Source organism: Geospiza fortis, unplaced genomic scaffold (assembly GCF_000277835.1).
Source record: "Geospiza fortis unplaced genomic scaffold, GeoFor_1.0 scaffold648, whole genome shotgun sequence".
In the NCBI taxonomy this organism is placed as follows: Eukaryota; Metazoa; Chordata; class Aves; order Passeriformes; family Thraupidae; genus Geospiza; species Geospiza fortis.
Window position 1 is genome coordinate 321,863 of NW_005054630.1, and position 25,619 is coordinate 347,481.

At 42.7% G+C, this 25,619-nt stretch overlaps 1 protein-coding gene across 2 annotated transcripts in view; it reads left to right on the top strand.

Moving 5' to 3' along the window:
• Positions 1-25,619, top strand: part of GRIN3A (glutamate ionotropic receptor NMDA type subunit 3A) — a 42,576-nt gene that overhangs the window by 7,599 nt on the left and 9,358 nt on the right. For both annotated transcript variants that reach the window (XM_031064794.1, XM_031064795.1), the window contains exons 3-5: positions 14,330-14,475; positions 16,245-16,360; positions 18,491-18,642. In XM_031064794.1, the coding sequence (XP_030920654.1) occupies positions 14,330-14,475; positions 16,245-16,360; positions 18,491-18,642 (414 nt within the window). The remainder of the gene's footprint in view (positions 1-14,329; positions 14,476-16,244; positions 16,361-18,490; positions 18,643-25,619) is intronic.

Genomic DNA, 25,619 nt, shown 5'->3' on the forward strand with positions numbered 1-25,619 from the left:
CCAAGTTCCCTTTGATGGGTCTTGTTTAAATCAGTTGGATGACTCAGGGCATCCTGAGATCTACTCAAACAAAACAACTACACAGAATGAGATGAAACCATTGATCCTCTCTAGGTAGGATTTTTCAAGTATTTCACTGGCCATAATGCTGCTGGCAAAGGCAGTGCTGGCAAAATTCCCCATGAATGCTAAATGAAACGTAGCAGAACTGAAATATTTTGAAAAATCCTGCCTTATGCTTCAAAACAGTGGAATTCACTTTACAAGTAGTCAGGCATTTGAATTGCAGAGCAGTTTCTGCTGGGTAGCCATCATGGGAGGAGATGAGCATGTTGTAGGCAACCCAAAAGAGCTCAGACTTCCCAGAACTTCCTCCACCTGCTCTCTCCCTCTTCCCAAGAGGTCTTCAGTTGGAATTTCAGTCCAGTCTTTTTCTAAGACTACTCTTAATTTATTTGTCACTAAGCACTTGTCAGGAAAGCAAGGGGCAGAATGGCTTTTAGAGAGAATAGATGGCTGCAGGTGACACCACAGCATCCTCTGCATCCAGCAGCCACTCCAGGGGACACAATGGCAGCAGCAGATTTCCCTTGCTCATGTAGCACTTTCTGCAGTGAGGGTGTGATTGTATTACCCAGTTTTGTACTGATGGCCTAACTGCTGGCGCAGAAACCATCCACCATGTGTTTGTCTCAAGGGACTGAACTGATAGATTGTTCCACTATGAAAAAGTAACTTTAATAACACAAGAACAGGGCGTACATCTTGCTTTTGTAAACTGTGTGGATAAATGGTACATATGCCCCTCCAGACAGCAAAGGCCAGGCTCCATCTGTTCCATTAGTGAAACCTCACAGTCAGGCTGATGACCAGACAGTTTTAACTGTGCAAGAGCAGTGCCTGACTCACTCCCTGCAGTGTTAACTAGATGGTTTCTACCAAAAATGTTATAAACAAAGAACAACAGTTTTGTGGCTCACCCAAGGCATTCTAAAATTGATTTATGGCTTAAAGCAAATTGCTTCTAATAATCTGCCATTCCCCTCCTGACAAAAAATATCATAAATATTGCATTAATATCTTCATCAATATAAGGCATAGAAGTCCATTATATATGGTTTCCTCAGCATTCTGAGGAAGCAGATGAGAGCTTTCAGCTGAACTTCCCCAGCTCCAGGGATATCTCTGTTGTGTGAAGCCACGATGTTGGTTTGAAAATGAGTTTAGTCTTCTACTCTTTGCATGGGCATCTCCTCATCCATCAAATTGCATCAGATTACATCCTGTTTTTCAGCATTACTGCTGTGACCACATGCGATGTTTTTAAAACAGATGTTGGGAAATTCCTGCAGCTCCAAGGAAAATTAAATTATTCTAAAACTGTGCTGTTGAAGCTTAGTGCAGAACATTGAAGCATGTCAGGTGCTGCAGACACAGATCTTGGTCCAGAACAGAAACACTGATGACTGCTGGTTAGTAGCCTCAGTGATTCCATTACATCAGTGGGATTACTAGCCTTTCCTCGAAAAGCACTTCTTCCCTGCTTTATGGAATACATCTAAGCCTCTGAGTAGTTACCAGCTCCCATCGTAGGAATAAGACAACACAGATTTTAGGAAAGAAGAAGATTGTCTGCCATTACATGAGCTGCAGAGTAGTTTTGTGTGTGTCATTCATGCATTTGCCTCCAAAATCTTAGTCTGAAAGAGTAGTTGTAATAGAAAGTGCACTGGTTTAACCTTGCTCACACAAGAGCCTGAGCTATGGCTACTCAAAGTTCTCTCTAAGAGTTAAAGCTTAATTTTATGAAATATTTGGGCCACAGCAGTCACACATTTACAGGCACCACTTTAGTTAGTTACTTAAAGCATTTTTTATGTGACTAAAAGATGTTATGCTTGGGTTTTTCTTCCCAGATATATTTACATCTTCCTTTTTAGTGGTGGAGACTCATTTCAAAAAGAAGGCAACAGGAGAGAGAAATAACCTTTTTAATTTAAATATACTTCTAAACATCCTTCTGCTGCTCTCAGTATGCATGTGCCCTTTGTACTGTGCTTTTGAAATTTATTTAAGAAACAAAGCCCAAAATAGAGGAGCAGCTTTCTCGAGGTGATGTAAGACATGTAATTTCTTCAGGCTGTCAGCCATAAATGGCAAATCTCATCTAAGGTTGTGAACAGTCAGGAAGGACAGAATTAGAGCTATCTCAGTTGGACCTTTAAATGCACTAATGATATAGAAGAGAATATAGAAATATCATCAAGCTGCTGAAAGGAGGAGCAGCCAGCAAGACAGGAACCAGAGCAGAAGGAAAGTAGTGTGAGGAATGAGAATTAATTTACTGGAATGTGTCTTGAATTTGGGGAACTTGCCATGTATTTCCTGTGTAAGAATTTTAACCAGGGCAGGTCACTAAAGCCACGCTCCTGCAGTGCCCATCAAAGGTGGCTGCCCCCTTTCCTAGGAGGTACAACAGGAGGCAATCAGTTGTAGAGATCTTGAAGCAATTTCCCGCCACCTTAAAATCTAATTCTTCTAAGAAAATGGGCGGTTTTGGGCCAGAGCTGCTCCCTCCCCCATCATTTTCTAACTGTACAGGTTTTAGACATCATCTCTTGCCAGTGGAAACCAGCAAATACAGCTCTTGTGTCCACTGGAACATGTTCAGCCTCTTGTTTGAGGACAAGGAGGCAGGATATCTGCGGATAAGTGTGCTGTCTGCCCAGATGGAGCGCACATCCATGTCCTGAATCCCTCTTAAGAAAGTCTCTACAGTATATGGCAAAGAAGTTTAAAAGCTTGTCTACAGACAGAGAAAAAGCGTTGTATTTGTATCATTTCCTCTACTTTTATCTTTTCTCTCATCTGCATCACACGGACTCGTTTCATTTATTCTCCTAATGTCACCTCTTTGGTCGCACAAAAATATTATACCATTATTCTTTGTCAGAGTGCCTGGCAGCCAGGTACTCAACCAGAGCTGAGATCCTGAGATCTTTCCAAGGTTCAGATATTCCTCCTCCAGGCATGCAGACCAGGAGCCTGCCTTGGGGATGGTCTGATCACAGAATCACAGAATGGTTTGTGTTGGAAGAGACAGTAAAAACCACCTGGTTTCCCCCAGCTGCCATGGGGATGGATACCCTCCACCATGTTGCTCATTTATATATATTTTACTCTTTGGTACAGCCACATGTAAGTCCTAGAAAGAAAATATTTTACTCTGCAGGTGATTCTGCAGGATCTCCCAGAGAGTGGAGTGTTTTTAGTGGCAAAGGGACCTGAATGGCTTTTGGGTTTTTCATGCAAGAGCACATACTGGACATACACCATGATGTCCTGAGTGTGCTGGGTAGTTCAGGTTATTTGAGGCAAAAGAATTCTGGAAGCCCATAGGGCAGAAGAAATATTTCAAACATGCTACGATGGAAGCAAACAGCAGCAGAAGGGAGAGAAGCCGGGCAGATTTTCCATAAGGTAGTCCAACACCTGGCCTTCCTTTCTGCAAAAAGTGTTGTTCTTTCAACAATTTAATGAGGAGTTTGGGTGCTGTCCACCCGTTGTGACTTTTGTGACAGCTGACATCTTTACTACACACTTAAGTAGCCATTTACTTTGGTTATGTTTTTACTACTCTGCATCCCTTTACCTTCAAAAACACCCCTTGGCAGTGGCAAAGTTCTTTTCTACATTATATTTTGATATAAAATATTGAATGTATTTAGCTTCGTTTAACGAAAAAAGGGCTATTCCTTTGGGTCCCATCACCAGCAATTTCACTGCATTGTCTCTCCTAACTTTACATGCCCACAACGAAGAGATAAGATATTATTAACCAGTCTACTGTACCTTTACAGTTATATTTTGTACAGGTAGGCTGCTCTTAAGGAACTGGCTTCAGGACAAGATCACCTAAATCATTCCCTGGAAGTGCCTCCTTCTCTCTGCCATGAATTATGGTGTTTCCAAAACTCACCAAAAAACCGCAAAGTGCCCCAAGAAATGCACTGCAGACACCTACAGTCACTCTGGCAAGCTCCACCCAGCAAGTCCTTCAAACAGCCTTGGTGTGCATTGGGATTAGTCCCCAGAAATCTCTGATCTTCTCCTAGTTCAATGCCTGAAGACTTGCTCTTATGAGGTGGCCATGTTTTTATTACAAAACTAAGCACTCTGAGTGATCCAGGCAAGGCATTTCTGAGGTTTTGTTAATCAGGAATTCAGTACGTGCAACCACCCGGATATTTGTATCTAGATATATAAAATATGAGGGTGCAAGCTCTTTTTTCTGATTTATGTGCATCTCAGTTAATTTAGAGGCCTTATGGCCCTTATTATATCAGTTGAATACTTTATGTTATTTGTATTAAAACTGTCCAGAAATAAAATTGGCAAGCAACTGCAGATGACCTTTAGCAACACCAAATCACAGGAAAAGAAAGGTCAAGCCACTCTATATGTGATCCCTCATTAGAGGCATGATTCAAATACTCCTTCTTTTAATGATATTTTCCATCGAGTTCAGCAATTTTTAGAGTGAGGCCAGAACTGTTGTGTGTTTATTGGTAAATTTTCTTCCTGAAAAAGGAATTTTTGTAGGAAGTACACTAATGGAAATTACTGCTGTGGTCTTTCACTGCAGCAGCCTGAGATGAATCATTATAAGGGGCACCACTTGAACTGCTATGTGTTAAATAGATAATAAAGTAGCATTTATTTAAATATGCATTAAATGCATTAAATTGTATAGCAAAAAATCAAGTTACAAACTCAGTGGAATTTAAAAAAATCTTACTGCTGCCATGGGGTTTAGTATTTCTGCAGGACCACAGGGTTCTTTTTACAACTAAAAGAATAAACCACAGAGCATATTTCTGTGAAGGAATTACTGGGCACAGGAAGGTCATGATTCACAGCATCACAGCCTGCTAATTAATACATGGTGCTTTTCTGAGTATTAATGAGTCGGAGAAGGATTTAAACTCAAAAGGACTTTCAGTGTCACAGAGAGGAAAGTGAAAAACTCTCAGACAAAGGTAAAATTGAATATCAAGCTCCAGCCGGAATAAAGAATTGCAAAGCTGTCTCATACAAGAATGAAAGGCATCTGCAATTTATGGAGGTGCAATCTTGACTTCTTTAGCTTCCCCATGCAATTTATGGAGGTGAACATTTGACTCGTGTAACTTCCCCATCACCTCATTAAAGATTTCTTGTTAAAGTTACAGCTTCAGAGGTTCAGAATCTGTCCAGCTCAGATCTGCTTCCTTCTGATACCCATTTTATCAGACAGTGCCTGCAGTTCTGCAAATCAAGTTTCCTTTCCTAGTGAAACACTTTTTTTAATGCCTTCTTGCCAACAATTATTTTTTTGTTACCTTTGCATATTAACCCTTACTGCTTGAGGTCTTTACCTACACACATTGCCTCTCTATGGCCGGCTGCCCTGGCCACTCCTCACCTCCCTGCATGGTTTCAGACAAAGAATTTAGGGGTAGGTGTGGAAGAGAGGAGGTCCTGCTGCCTTCATTCTGTGTGGTCCAGCTCATGAAGGTTGTTCTTCGAGCACCAGAAGGAATTAATGTGTTTTAGCATTTTCCCATCTATGTGGGTGTCAGTTTCTTATTCTCAAGCTAAATACCTAAATGTCATAATATATTTTGAAAAAAGGAAAGTGTGCCCACCACCAGAAATAGCACCTGCATCATAGGTGGGGTTCAGACCCTTGCCAGAAATAATGCAAGTGGAGAATTACAAGTAAAAGTTACTGAAGTAACTGGCAAAAAGTAGCAGAGACAAGTGAAGGTGCACAAGCTGATCCTACCACCTGACAGGCGGAAGGTCATTGTGTAGCTGACTTAGCAGCATGGAGAATGTTTATTTCTGTTCACAAAAGTCACAGCTGTGGTGATCTACAGAGACCAGAGTGCTAGTCTGGCTCACCCTCCTGGAGGCAGAAGTCCTGCACTGATCCACTGGATTTCAGGGATGACAACAGTCCAAGTCCTCTGGAAGAAATAGTGGTTTTCACTGAGTGCATTAAGATTTGACTGAACACCAGGTAAAGTCAAATACTAATGTCTATATTTCACTGTGCAAGAAGCCAGGGTATCCAAATATGGCCGTAATTTTTCATTTACACTTCATGCTTAACACATTCCTCACTGATTCCAAGAAGGAAAAAATCCCTTTCTGTTCCGATGTTGGATCTGTCTGTAACACAGGACTCCCTCTGATTTACTTTCGTCTGATGCTCTTGAATCCAAAGCAAATAGCAAATAGTGTGTGTTGAAGAAATGAGGGCAGTGCAGGCAGACAGTTCCACCACCTGCAATTGGAAACCTCTTCATCCTGGTAACTCACAACCCCTTTACAACACAAACCCATTGTTTGTTCCTTTCCTGGAAAGCACAGAGCACTATTCCTGCCTTACAGGTTTAGGCAGAAGACTGTTTCCAGCCCGGGCGCCCAGGGGACAGTTGCCACATGACCGGGGGTGGGAGGACTGGCCTTCAACCAGCAACAGCTGGAGCAGAAGAAATTAGTAAGAAAAAGGATTTTAAATACAATGGTTTCGAAGATGGTAAACTACCTACTTAAAGTTGCTGCCACATTAGATTTCCTCCTTCAGCCCTCAGGTGTTTGTAGAAATCCGTGATAGCTTTTCATCCAGAGGCTGGAGACTCAGGATGGAAGGACAAGAGGAGTTTTCTAACCAGAAATTTTCTTTAGTATCCCTTTGGTAGCTTGAACATGTTCTCAGCCACACAGCTCCTCTTCACTTGCTTGTAATTTGAAAAGGATTTCACCTGCATGACAGTGCATTAGCCACATTTTACAGGGAGCAAGCAGAAGAACATGCTGGATGAAGTGACTCCATCTGGAACATCTTTACAGCTGCTTTCTGATGAAGTGGAATTGGAAGCAGTGATTGGAAGCCTTTTGGGAATTACATCCCTTCTTTTCCCTCAGTCTACCTATTCTTCTTACAATATTTTACACTTTCTACCTTACAGCACTCAGCTCTCACAGAATAAATCACAGCTTAGAGATCCCTCTGTCCAGAAAACTCTTAGAATGCTATTAAGAAACAGGGCTAAACACACCTGCAGGTTCAGTGCTCTTCTTACAGAGCTTTTTGCACTGCCCAGCACCTGAATCATCAGGGCAACCCTCAGAAATTAACCACAGACCCGAGTCCCCAGTCTCATCCCTGAGCTGAACAGCTTTTCCAACACACAAAGGAGCAGAGCACATCTCACATTTAATTATCAGTGCTCACACAGAGACCATGAACACAAAGATTCACGTTTTGGAGCAGAGACCTAAGTCACAGTTTCCTTTCACATATTCCCTTGTTGCAGTGAAGAGAATAAACTGTCAGCAGTGGACTCTGCACTTGTGTCCAGATTGAAGCTGCTCATTGACTTCAGTGCAGCTGTCAGGTTTTATGCCAACTAATGACCTCTCTGAGCTGGATTCAAAGCGACAGAATTTTAAGGAAATCTGTCATTATCCTGACAAGGAAAAAAGTCAGCTCCACCGACGCTTTTCGCAGCAGAGAAGCGAAAGCGTTGATTCAAATGTATTCTGCAAACACCCTCTCCTGGAGGGCCTGGGAACCTCCCGGCTTCCGAAGCCTGAACACGTAGGACAGTTCCTGATCAAAACCTCCACTTCCAGAAGTTGAGCTGTGAATTTTCATCTGCTAAAATCTGAAATTCATGTGCTTCACTGTGAATAATTTTATTTCATCTCCCTCTGCACCCCATAAATATTCACTAGTTAGTTTCACTAGTTAGTTTTCAAAAACTCCTGCGGATAAGAAGGGAAAGCCCATTAATAGTTTTATATTGGTTTGTGGTTGGGTTTTTTTTTTTTATTACTATTATTTCATTTGTTTTGTTCATTTCCCCCTGAAACTTTGGTTATCACTTCCAATTGCTTATATTTTCTCACTGGGCTATGGGAAATCTGTTGGTGGCTGGGAAACCACCTAAATGTGTGGGTTACATAAGGCGAAGTAAAATACGATTGCTTTATGTGTGAGAGACAGAAATGTCATTGTAAAACAGCAGATTTCTAAAACCACATCAGTCCTTCAACTAATGCTCTCTCTAGTGATTAGGAACTGAAACTGAGCAGATTTTTAAGATTCTTGCCTGGCAGAGATCATGCTGGCAATTCTGCTGATACACAAGGTGCCCATTAAACACTGCACTTGGTGTTATAACATGTAACCAGCACTGTTGTGGAAGCAAGCTACTAAAACCTTTTGCACCATAGTTTTCCCTCAGAAGTTGTTATAAAGGTTAGAAAAGTGCTTTCAGCCATGTTTCTCATTTCTATGCCCTATTTAAATTAAAAAGCACCTTTATAGGTAGTGGTAAAAGCTATATCCACATTAGCTCTGTCACTGAAGTGAGTGGTCGGTCACTGGCACTGCCCTCAGCTACATACTGGGTTACCTTTTTCTCATTTCCAGCAAAAAAATAGTTCATGGGCTTGAATTTGGGCACTGAAGAGGCCAGCAGAATGAATGATGAAATGCTTCTCATGAGTTGAGATCATAATTAGAAATGGAGTTCCCAAAGCATTTTTCCTCCAGTCCCATTTCACAGAACTCTTCTCAGCCAGACTCAGTGAGGCAGCTGCTGCACCCCATCAATCAATTTTCTAGATTGCAGTTTCATCATTGCTTGTAGAAAATAGCCACAATTTCCCTTCCCAATAGGTGCTCTGTTTAGATGTTCCTTGACTCTTCACAGGTCCCAGCGAGCTCAAACTCGATGGGATCAGCAGGCAATATTGTACTGCCTACTTTGTGGACCTGAGACCATAATTTTCTGTACCTGGGCTCTTACTGCAAGAATAAATGACAACTGAATGGGATGTAAACCTCAAAATGATACTAAACTAAACCAGGGCATCAAGGGGGAAAAAGTGCTTGAGGTAAATAATTTGGTTTTGCAGCACTGAAAAGTCATACAAAAGCCAGAACCTGCTGGAAAGACCCCAAAACCCTACAGTCCCACAGCCTTGAGTGTGCCAAGGTTAACTGCTGCATTTTCAGTTTTAAATCCCAACCTGCAATGGAGATTTCTGGGCCTGTTTCCTTTCAAGCTGGCATCTAGGTGTTCTCCCCAGCTGACAGCATTGAGTGCAATGGCAATGCATTACATAAAATATAATGTGCCAAGTTATGCAAAACCCCTGTCATTCAGGATTGTGTTTTCCTGTTTCTGCTGCTGTGGTTTCATCACATTGATGTTTATCATGTTGGTGTTTTCATGCATAATTGGCACCCCAAGCCATAGATGTATGCAGATGCCCAATTCGTCTCAACATCTTCCCAAATAAAACAAGTTCTCCACTTCCCACTCAGCAGATGTTTTAACAACAGCAGACAGAAACCAAGGAGATCTGGAAGTAAGGGGCCAAGCTGAGAGAACTGGTAACTGCAGTGTTTGCTTTCAGCAGCAAGAAGCGCAAACATCACTTGTCTGGGAGCACCATGTTATGCAAGGCACAGACGACTATGAGAAGTCCCAAAGCTTGTCCTGGCACTGTCAGAGAAGTTGGATGTACTGTAAAGCTCTGGTGTTTTCTTAAGCACCTCATGGCCTCCCTGTCTCAAGGGACCCAACAGCCATTTCACCTCCTCAGTTCTTGGCAGCATTCACATTTCCCTTTGTTTTCTTACTCAGTGCCTCTTGTTTGTTTCCTTACCCGCGATATGTTTTCTTCAGCAATGAGACTTGTTCTTGGAAATGCTGGGCACAATCCATGTGTCCTACAGTAGATACTGTCCTGAGAAGTCACAGGGACAGCAGTGTTCACAGGGACACCAGTTCCAGAAATCACAGCTCTTTAGCCTTTCTCCTGCATCTGCATCCTCTACTTCCCAGCAGCATGTCCTTGTCCTTCCTCTCAAGATTGCTGCCTTCACAGAAGATGGCACATCCTCCTGAGCCATCCATCCCTGTCCTGTACAGCAAGATTCTCTGGTCTTGGCATTCCACAGCCCTGAACCTGTAAAATCCAAGCACTCAGTGGTCAAGTGCTCAGGCCCCTCTGGCTCCATGTCTTGCTCATCTCTTGAGTCTGCCCCAAACACTAAACCAGGTCCAAATGGGATATCACCACGTGCATCATCACAACTTCATGTGCAACAGCTTCCTCACAGTAAAGTGTGGCGCTGGTTCTAAAATTTGGGGTGCACCTAAAGAATGGCCCCTCATGGTGTAAATCATTGCTTCAGGTATAAAACAGTTCACTGATAGGAAATCCATGATCTCCAGTATTTGAGATGCAAAAACTATACTGTTGGCTGCTGGAGCTGTCACCCCTTTTTTGGAGACCCACTAACCAGCAGCACTAAATAAGTTTTTAACCCCTTTTAGCTTCTAACAAATAAAGTATTAAAATACATTAGCAGTTAATAGCTTTTATCATAGTTACTCAATTGACATATTCTTACCCTTGCTGTTGGACTGCCCAGGCTGTTGGTGTTTCCCTGCTGAGGCTCACAGCCAGCTGCAGTTGGCTGCAGTGGCCTTGCCAAATAACACTCAAAGCCCTGGTTGCTTGATAAATGCAAATGGGTCTTCAGAAGAGAGATCCAGGGAAAATTTCTTCACCAAAAGGGTTATCAGGCATTGGAACAGGCCGCTCAGGGAAGTGGTGAAGTCATGATCTGTAGAGGGGTTTAAAAGACCTGTGGCTCTTGGGGATGTATTTTAGTGACGGGCTCAGCAGTGTTGGCTTAGTGGTTGGGGTCTGATCTTTAGGGTCTTTTAAGCCTTAATGATTCTGTGATTCAATGATCTGATAGTCAAAGAAATTTAAATATCCTTATTTGACATACTGCTATTTTGCGATATCTGTACCTATGACAATCCTCACATCTTGTTCAATGAATTCTGAAGCCAGGACAATGGTGGTGATGATTTTCTCGGGACAGAGGGTGCATAAACCCCACTTCACTGTTACTTCAGAGCCTCATCCAGGTCTGAACAAACCTTGTTCTTTCCACTTCTTACAGCCACAGATGTCTGAATTTGGAGGGACTTTGTAAGGCTGTCTAAGCCAAATGCCAAGAAAACTCATGTCTGCAGATGGATCTGCAGCTATTGTATTCATTTATTTTTAATTGTGCTTGAGTCACCAGCAAACCTCCAGGCGCTCTGGATACAAAAGTGTCAGTATTTCCTAGTGCTCTTTACCTGCTTTGTGGTGGTTATTCACCTCTGACACTGAATGCTGAATTGAAAAACACAGTATATACACAAAAATTAGAGAATCCACATAGCAGAAATTACTCTGATTTCAATAGCTATTTCTTCGAGTAAGCTGGTCTTTATATTTGCAATTACTGGTATAAATATAAGTAACTGCCTCCCCTGAATTATGAGTTTAAAAAAATACATATAATCCATTCTTGATTCTTCAAATGCTGATTTTTCAGACTCTATGATTTCTCTGAAGCCCTAGGCATTAACATTCCACTGTTGGTTTATAGAAAACAGAAAGACTCTTTTAGTATAGGGCTTTCAAAACATAAGACAAAAGATAGAAAGCATGAGAAACAGAAAAAATCAGAAAAAAGAGACAACTAGTAAGGCAATATTCAGAATGGGACTATGGTATTTACCTATCCTGTCAGGACACAGATATTTGTGGTTTCCATCTTGTCACATAATCTTCCCAGGAGAGGGCTACCGAAGGTAAGAAAGTGGCATTGACAAGTGATGAGTCTTGTTTCCATCCTGACGTTTTCTGTTGAAGCAAGTAACCCTTAGCACTCTTAGCAGATCATCAGTGAAGTGCTTTTGGCAGCATTTTGCACTGTCAATCCACAGAGCTGCAAGCAAACCTTTTCCTCCTGTGGGTGAGCAGCAATAAGAAAAGAGAAGTCCTTGAAAGACATAGAGGGTTAAAGCAAGTGTTAGCATTTATTGTTCACAAAAAGAGTTGGGCAAATACAAAGCTGCAGACACATAATGATTCTTAAGAAAAAGCAGAGATTACCAGAAGCAGGTAGAGCGCTGGATACAAGGGATGGCTGAGCAATTCCCTTGTACAGACTTCCCAAGACTTCCCACCAGGCATATGGTGTTGCTAGAGACAAGATATTAAGCCAGACGGACTTCTGATCTAATGAACATGCCGGTGTTGTCATCATTTGGGGTGAAATTTGACAGTGTGCCCAACACAAAGCAAAGCGTGGGCAGTCCTCAGTAAAGGGTTTAGGATAGAAGATTGCATGGAGGTGCAGTTTACTGTTTTTGTACCAGCCTTTCTCATTCAGGCTTAAAAGTTTAGCCAAATGCAGACATTGGTGACAGTCTGAGTGAGACATGTGTTCCAGTGAAGACTTTATCTGCAGATCAGGTGTTGCCCTGCAAATGGCACCACTAGGTGGGCCACTAACTTCACAAGGAGCACCTAAGTTGACTTGGAAATTGCCAGTGTGGTTCAGTGTTGGGTCTTAATGGGGTTTTCAGTCTCTTCACTGAAACTGCCAAGAAATAAAAACTAAAAAAATAGTCCTGACTGTGGAGATCATCTTCTTGGGACAGAGAGTGCATGAACCTCACTCCAAGTTCCTTCTTTAAGCAGGTCATCTTCAGTGTCTCAAGACTAGGGCTGGCAGCATTGTGCTGGAAGTCTCCATGATGTATTGTCACAGCCCAGCTCCTGCTATTTATGTCTTCTGGCACCTGAATGCTGCTCCCACACTCCCAGGCAAGAACAGTTCCCTCTGTGCCCACAGTCCTTCTGGCACAGCGCTATGGCCAGCTCCAGATGGAGGCACACCCTGCATTGCTTGTCCCACAGCCATTTACACCAGAAAACATTAAAAAAAAAAATAAAAATAAAAAAAAAAAACCAAAAAAAAACAGGACTCTCTGCCATACTCACAGACTTGGAATTAGTGGCAGGTCTCATTCCTGGGTTGCAACACAGGAACCAGATCAGCAGACCACAAGGTGGTAAACACCTGCCCACTTTAATTTTCAATTTCAGGTAAAAATTACCATAAATACAGAATGTTCATAGCTTCCATGACAGCAGAAACACCATCCAAAAGACCTTTTTCTGTTCCTTTTCAGACTAAACTGGGTGACAGTGAGTTTGCATCCTACCTCTGCTGTTCTTTAAAAAACTACAGACACTCTTTTATCCATGGAGTCATTGAAGAGAAGACTGGGAAAGGTCTTTTTATGGCTTTGTACTGCCCTGCACTCTGTTCTGCTTAGATGATAATGCAGAGGCCAGATGGACTGGCAGAATGCTTCTTTGCTTGGTCTTTGCCAAGCAGAGCATGGCTGGGGCGAGATCATCTTTGCAAGCTGCTGTGATGTCCATGAGCTTCCTGGGAAGCAAATGCAGCATGACTGCTTCAGCCTTAGCTCTGTTTGGCTTCCTGTGCTCTGAAAGTTTGGCCTGTTAGAGGCTGGTGGATTGCTGAAGGCTTTTTGATTAGTGTGGCTTGGCAGCACTTGGCCAGCTCAAGGAAGTGCTTGGCATAGTGGAAGACGCTGCCTGACTCCTCCACGGCGCCTTGAGACTTCCCCCAGGCATCACTGAATGCTCCAAAGGCAAACAGAAACTTCAGAAAGAGGGATCTGTGAAACCTGAACTGGGCTCCTTGGGGCTGCAGACTTTGGAGTCGGTTCAGAGGAGGGCACAGACCTGCAGGAAGACTCTGTGTGTGTATACCAATGGTTGCAGCCTGGGCCATGCAAAGGGGAATTCTCCCTCCTCACTGCCAGGGGAGACTTTTTGGTGACCTTTCAGTCCTCAGTTTGTCTGTGAGCAATGGCAGCCAAAACTGTGATACGGTGTGTAGACTTCTAGAAATAAACTGGGGGTTCTACCCTTCTGCAGAAGGCAACATTTCACCCCTAACGACAAAGTAAAACATTCTGACAAAACAAATCTAAGCTGTGTGTCCTTTGCTGGGTGCCCAGAAGGTAGATTGTAGCCAGCCCAGAGGCTTTTCATAGCGGTTCCTGAAACATTGTCTGTTCTAGAGACAATCCCAATAAACACCTACATGTGGGTGTTCAGGGTGTTTCATGGGGATTATTTTCAGTATTTAAAGAAAATCCTGAGTGTGGACAGACCGGCTATTTAGCCACTTGGTAATTCTTTCCAGGCTTTTCCTGGGGGGGTGGGAAGCTGCCTGCAGGAAAACACCCAGAGGGGCAGGCCCACGAATGCCAAAGATTTCTGAGAAACTGTTGGCACTCTAGGGCCAAGACACCAGGTGTGGTGGGAGGCAAATGACTCTGCTAACTCTGTCCTGTGCTCCTCTCAGCTCCACCACCCGTCCCAAGGGTTCCGGTTCGGCACGGTGCGGGAGAGCAGCGCGGAGGACTACGTGAGGCAGAGCTTCCCCGAGATGCACGAGTACATGCGGCGCTACAACGTCCCTGCCACCACCGACGGCGTGGCCTACCTGAAGTGAGCCCCTGCAAACAGCCCCCCAGCCGCTTGTTATGATCTGGTTCTTAAAATTGTTGAGGGAGATGCTTGGATTAAGGGGAAAATGAGGCCAAAGTCAATAGTACAGATTTTATTTAACGGTAAATGTGTGCGAGAGAGAGAGAGATAGTGACAGAGAGACAGATGTAGAAAATATCACCACTCCATGGATGCCATGTCCCACTCTCCTTCCCAGTGCTGAGGGTCCCACAAAACATGCGAGTTCAATGGATTAATACCCATTTATGGTATTAAAACCCTCACCACCTCTTTAGTCAACCTGTATGGCAGGTCGTGTTCTTATTTCTCCATTTGTCAATAGAGGGTAAAAATCATTAGCTTTGCTTCCATTGGTGGTACTCTGTAGTATGGCTTGTGCCATGATACTGGCTTGTCTGGCATGAAGCAAAGTAGTAATGATCTTGCTTGAAAAGACAAAAGTGTATCCTAGCTGCTTCTTGTAGCCTTTGTTTTTGTATAGAAAGAGAACTGAGGAAAAGCGCGGTGCAGACCATCACCTTGAATGGTGATGAGGAGGAATGCCCACCTGAGTGTGGGGGTGCCATCAGGCCAGGGCAGTGTATAAACTCCTGGCAAGTTCCTCAGCTTGGGAGCCCTTCATCAGGCAGTGAGAAACATTCAGAAACAACATCCAGTCCAAGCAAAAGCTGCCAATGAGGTTCCTTAGTGTGGTGGGAGGAAAGGAGGTTCTCAGAGAGAAACCTTAATTTATCATTAAAATGAATAAAAGAAGCAGTGGACTGGTAAAAATAGTAAGAGTCTTGTTGCTTTAGGGAATCATGGTGTCAGTGTGCCTCAGAGACATTTGTGCTTAACAGTCTGGGGCATCACACAGCTCCTCCAGGAAACATAGGAGATGGTAATAAGCCTGAAATCATTCATTCATTTTATCTTAAAAGTTGCCTGGCAGATGGCCTGAGAACTTTTCACCAGAAGTTTTTTCCTGTTGTTTCCTGTTCATATATTTTCCCCCAGATCCATCTTGTTGATAATCAAGACCCATGGCAGTTCTTTGGGTCAAACTGGAGTAAATGGATTGAAATCAATGAAGTTATCACATCAGGAGAACACTCAGACTTTTAAGGGGACAGGAATGGAGGGTGCAGTCCTGGGATTAGATGAGAACAGGCATTGCAGCTATTCTTTTGTATCATTATTTTTATCCAAAAATGCTGTTCAGAAATTATTATTTTAGTAAAATTCAGTCATTGTGTTCATGAAGACAACACAAGGAAAAGATAGATTTCCTTCCTTGGGTGAAGGAAATAATTTACTTCAAATTCAAAGAGAAAGAAGGAGAAATACCTTTGAATAAGTTATCCTCTGGATTTTTGCTATAATATCCCCCAAGTTTAACATCACAAAGAAACCAAGACAGCAACAGTACTTTAGCAATTTTTTATCTTCTCCACTAAAGCCTTGTGCCACTTTCAGTTGAGTCAAAGTCCAACATTTTATAGTGATTTTTGTCTTCCAGAACAATAGTATTTTGTGGGAGCAAAATAAGTCCTAAATACACTGACTGTTTTTAATGCACAAAGTTTGCATTTCATGCACAATTCTGCCCGTCAAAATACAAATCAGTTTTCAATTTAAGAGCAGATGTGCAAATAGCAGTCCCGGTTTTCATACAGTAATTTTCTAGAAAACTGCGTAGAGAGATGTTCAGCGTCACTTAGACAGTGATTGTGAAGTGATTGTGTTTCTGACTTTGGTGTTGAATACAGGCATGATCCAGAAAAACTTGATGCCTTCATCATGGATAAAGCACTCTTAGATTATGAAGTGTCAATAGATGCTGACTGCAAGCTCCTAACTGTGGGAAAACCCTTTGCCATTGAAGGTAATAACCCATTTTGTAACACATCATTCTGTTCCTCATGTGTTGAATTTGCTTTGTTGTGCTGTGGTATTCTCAGTGAAAATATGGAGGTGAAACTGAGGATCCCTTGAGGATTATGACAAAATCCTCAGTGATTGAGCAGAACAAAAGCTCCGGCCTTTTCTTCTGTTTGGTTTTTTTCTTTTTGAGATCTCGTTTCACTTTTACCACCTGTTTCCAGGCCAGGTTGGGTGGAGCTTTGAGCAACTTGGCCTAGTGGAAGATCCTCCATGGCAGGCATTGGCATGAAATGTTCTTTAAGGCCCCTTCCAACCCAAATCATGCTGTGATTCTATGATCTGTTGCCATGCTCTATACAGAAATTATTCCAAGTGCTCAGACTGTGTGTCTCCAGACAAGTAGGAGGCAGAGTCCATTTCCCTGCTCACCATGAAATAAAGAGGCCCCTGAAATGAGGCTTCTTTTCTGACAGTTCTCTTTGTTGACATGTGATCAAAACCCCGTTCTAACGTGTTCACAATGCGGTTCTGCAGTTTCACTCTCATCTGAAACAGGCAAATACTGTTCTCATTTTAAAGGTCAGCTCAAGATTCCCACTGAATCTATAGTTAATTGAGAAGGGAACCTGCCCTGGTGCTTGGCCTCTTGTAGCCTTGAGAAATTAGCAAGGACAGCTCAGAAGGCAGCCTGGAAGCAAGGCTGGTGTGAAGCTGCTTCCAGCGTGGATGAGCACACGGGCAGCAGACTTGAGAAACCACTTTTGTGATAGATGGACAGTGCAAAGGACTGGTGCTTCCACTTTCCTCCCCACCAAGGGCAATAGCTGCAGCTGCTCCCATCACAATGTAAAACAATCTCCTTCAGAAACCTGGTAAATCCCTTTCAGAAAAGTCAACTCTGCTGAAATAAAACGAGAAACTTCCACAATTTCAAATCAAGTAGATTAGATTTCAATATAGCAAAAGAAACAAACAAATAGACACTGAACTGTATGATTTTGGATGAGCGGACTTCCTTCATATCACCCAATTACAAAAAAAGTATGCTGTAAATGTGATATTTATATGTTCTAGCTGTGCTAACTCTGAAATAAATGCTTTGATGTGAGCAAATTTATTCAGATGGAATTGCAGGTACAATGTAAAAAACTCATCAGCAAGGGAGAAGCATTGTAGGAACAGTTATCACCTCATCACTCATTAAAAAGTGAGACACTGTCCTGGAAAATTCAGCACCTGTCTGTTTGTGAGGGCTTTTTCTTTCTTCCTGTGTTGTTGTGGGTTTCGTTAAGGAGACAAACTGAAATTCTGAATTCTGAACTGAAAAACAAAAATCCACAGTGGACTAGAAATTAATCTCTGCAGGCAATTGGCATGCAACTACATGTCTTCGAGGGATCAGTTGTATTTGTTTAGAATTTCTTAAATCAAACCCCAGATTCTGGTAAAAGTACCACATTCAGAGTTACTGAATTCATTTTCACTTACACCAAGTCCTTTACCCACACTTTAACATGGTGAAAGATAACAGTGGCTAAAAACTGCATTTATTAGTATCTGAAAATCCCTGTCAGTGCCACAGCAGAAGTGCAGGAGCTGAAAGCATAGCCCCTGGGCTTTCAGTTGCTGTGTGATAACAATGAAGATGTCTCCTGTATATATTTATGTGTGTACAGCTCCTCATCAGAAAATGCATAGAAAGAAAATGTCACATCTGACACCACAGTCACATCCACTGCTGTAACAATGCAAGGGGATTACAGAATGATTTATATAACATTGAGGCCCTTTTGCATTGCTGAAAGAATCCATGACAAGGGCATGAAAAGGTCTGTGTTTCTAGAGAAAATATTTATTAATCCATTGTCTCCATTTTAAGTTTTTGAATCTCCAGTTTTACATATTTCTTGTGTGGCCATAATAATGTTGAATTTGCTTATTCTCTTTATATTGGGTGACTTTATTTTGCGCCAAAAAAGGTCTTGTCTCAGCATTCTCAGACCACAGTAAGCCAGGTTTGAGCTGGCTGGCTGAAAGTGAGTGCCAGCTCGCTCTTCTATGCTGAAATGAACATACATCAGCAAAAACCAAACAAGAAAGAGAGAGATGGTTGCACTGTCCTGCCTTCTAGGATATGGCATTGGTCTTCCCCCCAACTCTCCGCTCACCTCAAACATCTCTGACCTGATCAGCCAGTACAAATCCCACGGCTTCATGGATGTTCTGCACGACAAGTGGTACAAGGTTGTTCCCTGTGGAAAACGAAGCTTCGCCGTCACGGAGGTAAGCGATGAACTCGGGTCACCTAAGTGAGGCTTTGTGCAAGCTGACAATTACCTCCCCTCATTCCTAATGGCATGCCCACATGGCGGGGGTGGGTGGCAGCTGAAGGGAAGGAGGAGGCTTCAAAGGCAAGAGCTGCTGACCCAGGCAGCAGTCAGGGCAGAGCAGGAGGGGCGCATCAGTGGGACTGTGCTGCTGAGTGAGGCACCAGGGAGCTCCTCTGGACACAAGCAGGCCATGAAGAGGGCAGTAAAAATCATGATCTGGTATATTTCCTAGGAAACCTCTCTGATTCTGATTCCACTCAACTAAGTGTGTATCACCATCCACAAGAGAGAGGGGGGAGCTCAGGACATCCTGAATTTTTAATACATCCTGACCACTTCCAACCATGGGTGGCAGCTGCTGTACCAAAGATAGGATTTCAGGCTAGAAATGGTCTGCTAAGACACCATGCCATGAAGAGAGGAGAAGTAGGTCTCACTTCCATGTAGATCTATGAGAAATGGAAGTAAATCTTCATGGATGTACATCCAAGTACCACATCAGAGCAGTTACACCATTATTTATGAGAAAAAGATAACTCTTACCAGAATAGCAGTTTTTCCTCAAGTTCCCTAGACTGTCAAGTGAAAAAATAAGATACAGTATTGAAGAATCAAAAGTACCAGCAATGTGTGAAGCTTATAGCATACTGTTTTAGCTGAAGGTCTTCCAGGAGGATAGTTTATGTATTCTCACAGGTACAAAACAATTAGAACTCTACTGTTTCCTTCCCAGACTGTTCAGCCAAATCCAAACACACACACAGTGTTCCCTGAGGAAGTGGCAGCTCAAAGAGAACCTCAGTTTCCTGGACTCTGATTCCCACTTTTCAGTGGTCAGCTGCAAACCTCTGGCAGCTGACTAAATCACTACGAAGTTAGCACTTTTAGAGATTTGACAAAGCAAATCTTTATTTGGCATTTTCAATACATAATTTGTTAGGGTATTTCTGCAGGTCTTACTACATTCTTTACTTTTTCATTACAGTTGTGTCAATAGGAAATAAATTATATTTTAACATCAGACATTCAGAGAAGAAAATTCAATTTATTTTTATCCAACTTACTCATTTTTTCTTTCTTTTTTATGTGATTAATTCAACACAAGAAAGCAAACTTAAATAGAAGTGTGTATTCACTTCTCTTTCTGATTTAGCTTATCTGAAGATTGCATTATCATCTAAAAAGGAAATTGTCTTTTTAAAATAGCAGTTCCTTCAATGACTTCTTGTTCCTCTACTTTTTAACAAGTCTTTTGAATTAAATCTCAGGAAATTACAAGGTGGTAATGCTATAAATTACCTCAACGTTGCTTAAAACTCAAATTTCTTACAGCAGAGAAAACTTACCTTCCTAATAAATCCCTAGTGATATGACAAAAGGAGCTTCCTCTGATCATGTCTTACCCCACAGCATTCATCTGGGGCTGTGTGCTCTCTATTCTTAGTCATAGAATAAATTCCAGTCAAAAGTACAATTTTATTTAGTACTGGTTTACTCTCAGAACATGCGGTTGCATCTTAAGTCTGTGGAGTGAGGTACTTAGATCCCCTGGGAGGGTCATGAGATACACTGGGCTGCAGAAGTATTAGAAGCTGAGTAACACCTACCTATAAAAATTGTAAATAGGTGTACATGTATGGGGGTCCTTGTTCAAAATGTTACCAGGAGAGGTGGATGATCAACACAAGATTCCTCAAGGCCTATCAACAAAGGGAGAGGAGGTGGGGCAAAAATCTGCTCCAGTCTAAAAATAAAATTCAGATTTTGCCCTGTGAATAGTCCCATGGAATTCCTTTGGGTTTTTTTTTCACTATTGAATAGGTTTTAACCACAGGATTTATGGGAAGCCTTAAGCATGGTGACAGATGGAGGACATGTTGTGCTTTAACATAATTAAGTCTTTTAGTATAACTTCCCTGTGAAGTCCAGAAAGAAGAGCAGGTGTAGCTGCTCCCAGGCTGGTTGTCTGACCATAGTCCTTATTCCATCTTCAGTTGCGCTAATTCAACATCCACAACTGAGTTTTCTGTTCAGAAACTGAAGTCCAACAAGTTGGTTCAGATGTCTGAGCTGAAGGGCTCAGTTCATGGAGTCCAAAAAGGCCAAATGCAAGGTCCTGCACCTGGGCTGGGGCAATGCCAAGCACAGATACAGGCAGGGCACAAATACAGAATGGATTGAGAGCAGCCCTGGGGAGAAGGACTTGGGGCTTTGGTGGATTAGAAGCTCAGGATGCCCTGGCAATGTGCTCCAGCAGCCCAGAAAGCCAAAGATGTCCCAGGCTACATCACTGAAAGTGTGGCAGGAGGTTGAGGGAGGTGATTGTGCACCTCTGCTCACTCTGGTGAGACTCCACCTACAGAGCTGCGTCCAGCTCCAGGATCCTCAGCATAAGAAGGATGTGGCACTGTTGGAGGAAATCCAGAGGAGATCGCAAAGGGCCTCTGCTCAGAGGGCCTCTGCTCTGGACCCAGGCTGGGAGAGCTGGGGGTGCTCACCTGGAGAAGAGACGGCTCCAGGGAGACCTTAGAGCCCCTTCCAGTGCCTAACTGGGATCCAAGAGAGCTGAAGAGGGACTTGGACAAGGGATGGAGTAATAAGATAGGGGGAATGGCTTTAGACTGAAAGGGGTAGGTTGAGAGGAGATAAAAGGAAGAATTGAAACACTTAGGTGGTGAGGCCCTGACAGAAGTTGCCTAGAGAAGCTGTGGCTACCCTACCCCTGAAAGTGTCCAAGGCTAGGTGGGACGGGGCTTGGAGGAACCTGGTCTGGTGGTTGGTATCCCTGCCCAGGGCAGGGGGTTGAAACTAGATGGTCTGTAAGGTCTCTTCAAAACCACACTGTTCTAGGATTCTGTGAATCTAAAAAGTCAGTGAAAGACTCTTACGCAATCAGAAAGTGAGCAGAAGCAGAATACCACTTGCAAGTCTGTGCCATTTGTGGGTAAGCTCTGCTAAGTCCAGATCTTCATTTTCCTGAGTTGCCTCACTTTTAATGCATCTCCCACATGCATCCCCTCTTCTTCATCCATTCATTTTGGCCAAGAACTTGCAGATTTTAGAATGTGTGATTTCTTAGTTGGGAGAAATTTACTAAACTTAACAGCCAAGCAGCAAACACTCTCCAAAGTACAGATTCCCCACTGTTACAGCAAGAAGCATGGGAGTTAGTCTTGGACTTACCTTTATGTTGGTTTGTGTCATTTACTCCTGTACAGCCCAAAAATCTCTGTAACTTTACTCCCTGCACTCAGTCACAGTAGTATTCTGCAAATTCACTGAAGAGCGGACAATGTTCAGCACAGAAGCAGATTATTCATTTTTTGAAAAAAATCTCAACTTCTCAGTGGGTAGTCATTCACATGGATTATATACCAAAGTGAGACCCCACAACTGCCTTTTGACAGCAAGAGTAAGTTTGTATTCTTCTATGCCAATTCGATAAATTTGGTCTGTGACATGCTGCACCTGCTGACCAAGAGTAATGATGCCAAAATGGGAATATATGTAGGTGAAATACTGATCAGTATACCCTTTAAATTGGTGGGATATCCATCATCCATTTTGGTCATTACCTCTTTAGCTGTGCCTGATTCATATCCACCTGCCACTCCTGCCCACTGAAGTTAATTTTTCTATAGATTTGTTTTGAGATCCATCTTCCTACTCACCATTTTTTAGTAATCTTACACTGGGAAATTATATTTCCTGTGGCAGAACTCAATGCTAGCACTTCCCATCTCTCTCTGTCTGGCAGTGGATGAGAACTTTGTTTATTCTAAATTGCATTTCAAAACAAAGTTGTCCTGGAAAGAAATTATTCAGTCTGGGGCCGGAAGGTTTGCAGTGAAAACCTTGCAGCTCTTCAAGCTGGGAAACCAATAAAGATAGTTTATTTTCTGATATTGCAGAGGTCAGAAGTGCTTGACTCTGCTGTTTTGTATCAACCTCTCCAGAAAAACCACTTAGCCAAGGTATCTGACCCCAACCAGCACCCACTGGATCATTTATAGGGCATGCAGCTAACTCAGGCTTGGAAAGAACACTGCAGTGAATTGCACTTCACCTCCACTGCAGGTAATGTGGGTGGCAGTGGCTGTTCTTGGTGAGTGCTAGCCTCTAGCAATATTGCTTGAGTACTCTTGGTTTAAAATTGTCATGTTTTAGTTTCAAAGGAATGCCTTTGTGGCCAAATTGCTGAGTTCCCTACTTAGGGTGAAACATGGTGCAGGAGGGAGGAGGGATTGACAGAGTTATATTTGCACATCATATCTGGGCATAATCAATGTAATTTGTTTTTATTTTTGCATACAGTACACTCAGCTCTTCCTCTACCCTACTGTTATTCTCACTGGTGCCTCTTCAGAAGGAGCCAGGCTCTTGGGAATTGCCTTTCCATCCCAGTAGCTCCACGCAAGCTCAGAACAGACTGCAGAGAGAAGGTTTTTACAAAGAGGGTGGAAAATCAGAAAGTGAGCAGAATGTTTCCCAGAGGAATGGTGGATGCCCCCTCCCTGAAAGTGTTCAACCATCCCTGGAGGCATCCAAGGCTCCGAGCAAGCTGTTCTAATTGAATATGGCCCTGCTCACTGCGGGGCAGTTGGACCAGGTGGCCTTGAAAGACCCCTTTCAACTCAAACCAGTCTATGATTCCGTGATTTTTGGGGAACCAAAAATTTTGCAATTTTCTGCTCCTGGCAGCAAAGCAGCTCTGGAACTCAGCCAGCACGGCAGCAGGCAGGGGTATCCCTGAAAGGCAAAATGCCTGCAGTCAGTGGTTTGGCTGCTCAGGCCAGGCAGTGATGACCAAGGCAGGGTTTATCAAGACAGTACAAAGAAGAAGAGCCCTTCCTGGTTCGTGCTTTGGTAGAAGCTAATTAAGTGTACTCACTCTTTCACAGCTTTTTACCTATGTTTTTTAAAATGTTACTGTTGAAACTGTATCTTATGTTTCACTTGAAAGGTTTGCATTTCTCCTTTTATATTCATAATGATCACAGGACAGCTAGAACTCTAGAACTTAGACTGATTTCCATGTTGACTGGCAGTTCAGTCAGATAACAACCAACACATGGAATAAAAAATGATACATTGCTGCATGCCATTATCCCAGCTATTAATATCAAGAACTTGCTGATTCTTCACACAAATGATATCTAACCTGACATTTAAAATAACAATGTATGAAAGCACACAGACCTGGCAGCCCAAACTGACCCTGACAGTGGTGATGCTGGGGAAGGCAAAGTGCTGTGAACCTCCTCCCAGTGCCTGAGGGACAGGTCCATGCTAACATTGGGGATTGGTCCTTGACCACAGCCTTCCATCTGATGCAGATGGAAGCCACATAGCAAAAAAAAAAAAAAAAAATTCCTTTCATCTTTGAATCATGGAATAATTTAGGTAGGCAAAGACCTCTACGATCAATTAATCCAGTCATTAATGCAGCACTGCCAAGTCCACCACTAAACCATGTGCCTAAGTGCCACATCTGTAGCTCTTTTAAATCCCTTCAGGGATGGTAACTAATCCTCTTTTCATCTCCCATCAGTGGTGAGATCTGTTGATGGCTGTTCGCTCTCAAGTTTCTGAAGGAACTTGCTCAAACTCACTGGTCTTTTGCCTGAATTTATGATCTTTGGCCTCAGCATCACTCAAGAGGCACAATCAGACAGTGCCTCATTCATCTTGCCATGATTTCACCCAGTTGTCATCCAGAAAATTGTGCCTTTTTGCTCTTTTTCCTAGTCCCCTTAAAGGCCAGCCAATAGTTTCCTTTTTTGTTACACGCATCACCTGACAACTCAACAGTGACTTTTCCAACCTTGAAGTTCTGGTTTATGTTTGTCCCTGGTGCACTGCAGGTGTCAAGGGAAGGCCATGCAGACGCATCCAAAAAGGAAACAAACTGCCCTGTGCTCATAAATAGCAGCTGCCCATCAGTCACCTTTCACAGCACCTTGTCGTGAGAGCATGAAAAACAAACACAAAGCACAGGGAAAAAGATTCTGCTGTACCAAGTCTGCACGTATGCTGTCTGGGGGGGAGAGGTGGCCCCTGCCCACAGGAGGAACTGGGAATATTTCCAAAAAGGGTCCCACAAAGTGACAGATGTTGCATTGAAAAAGCATCATCTCAGTGTGGGAAGAGACAGTGGGTTCTGGACCTGCACTGTGGAAAAAAATACTTTGCACAACAGTCCTGCAGAAAGGAGTGAATGGGTATTGACTTTGTCAACAGAGTCAGGAGAAGATGTGTCCTGCAAATGAGCAAAAGATTTAGATTCATCCATTGGAACTGAAAATAAAAGAAAAAGGTGACTGTCTGAAGAGGTACTGACAGGGCTTGGAAAATTGATGAGTAGAAAATAAAACATTATTACAAAACAGTGTTTCTCCAGCTCTGTGCAAAACCCTCACAACAAGCAGGGAAAGGAACTTGTCTTGCCAATATGAGAAAGTATTTACAGTATCTTGAAATTTGTCACTTGAAACTCTAAAGCCATGGTCATCAGTCTTTGCTAAGGATAATCCCCCTGAAGAGATTAAATATGTATTATTTTTAAGCTGCTGCTTCTTTGAGAGCACAGAAGGCCTTAAGAATGAAAATCAAGTCTAAAAATAAATCTCTCTGTAGCTACAAAAAATGCCACAACATGGAGAGGGGACACGTTTTAATAACACTTAGCTGACTAAATAACAGTATCAGCATCAGTAGGATTTTGCAAGCCTACTGAGATGTGTAAATCAGTTTAGAATTCTACCCTTCATATCCATTTATCCCTAATAATTCCTTATCAGCACAGGTGCTGCACAAGTGAACTTCCAAAGATCAGCAAACCTTTTAAAGGGAAAATGCAATCAAGAAAATACAGCTTATTATTATACTTAACACACACATGATACCCATGTTTAGTATTTGGGTTCAGCA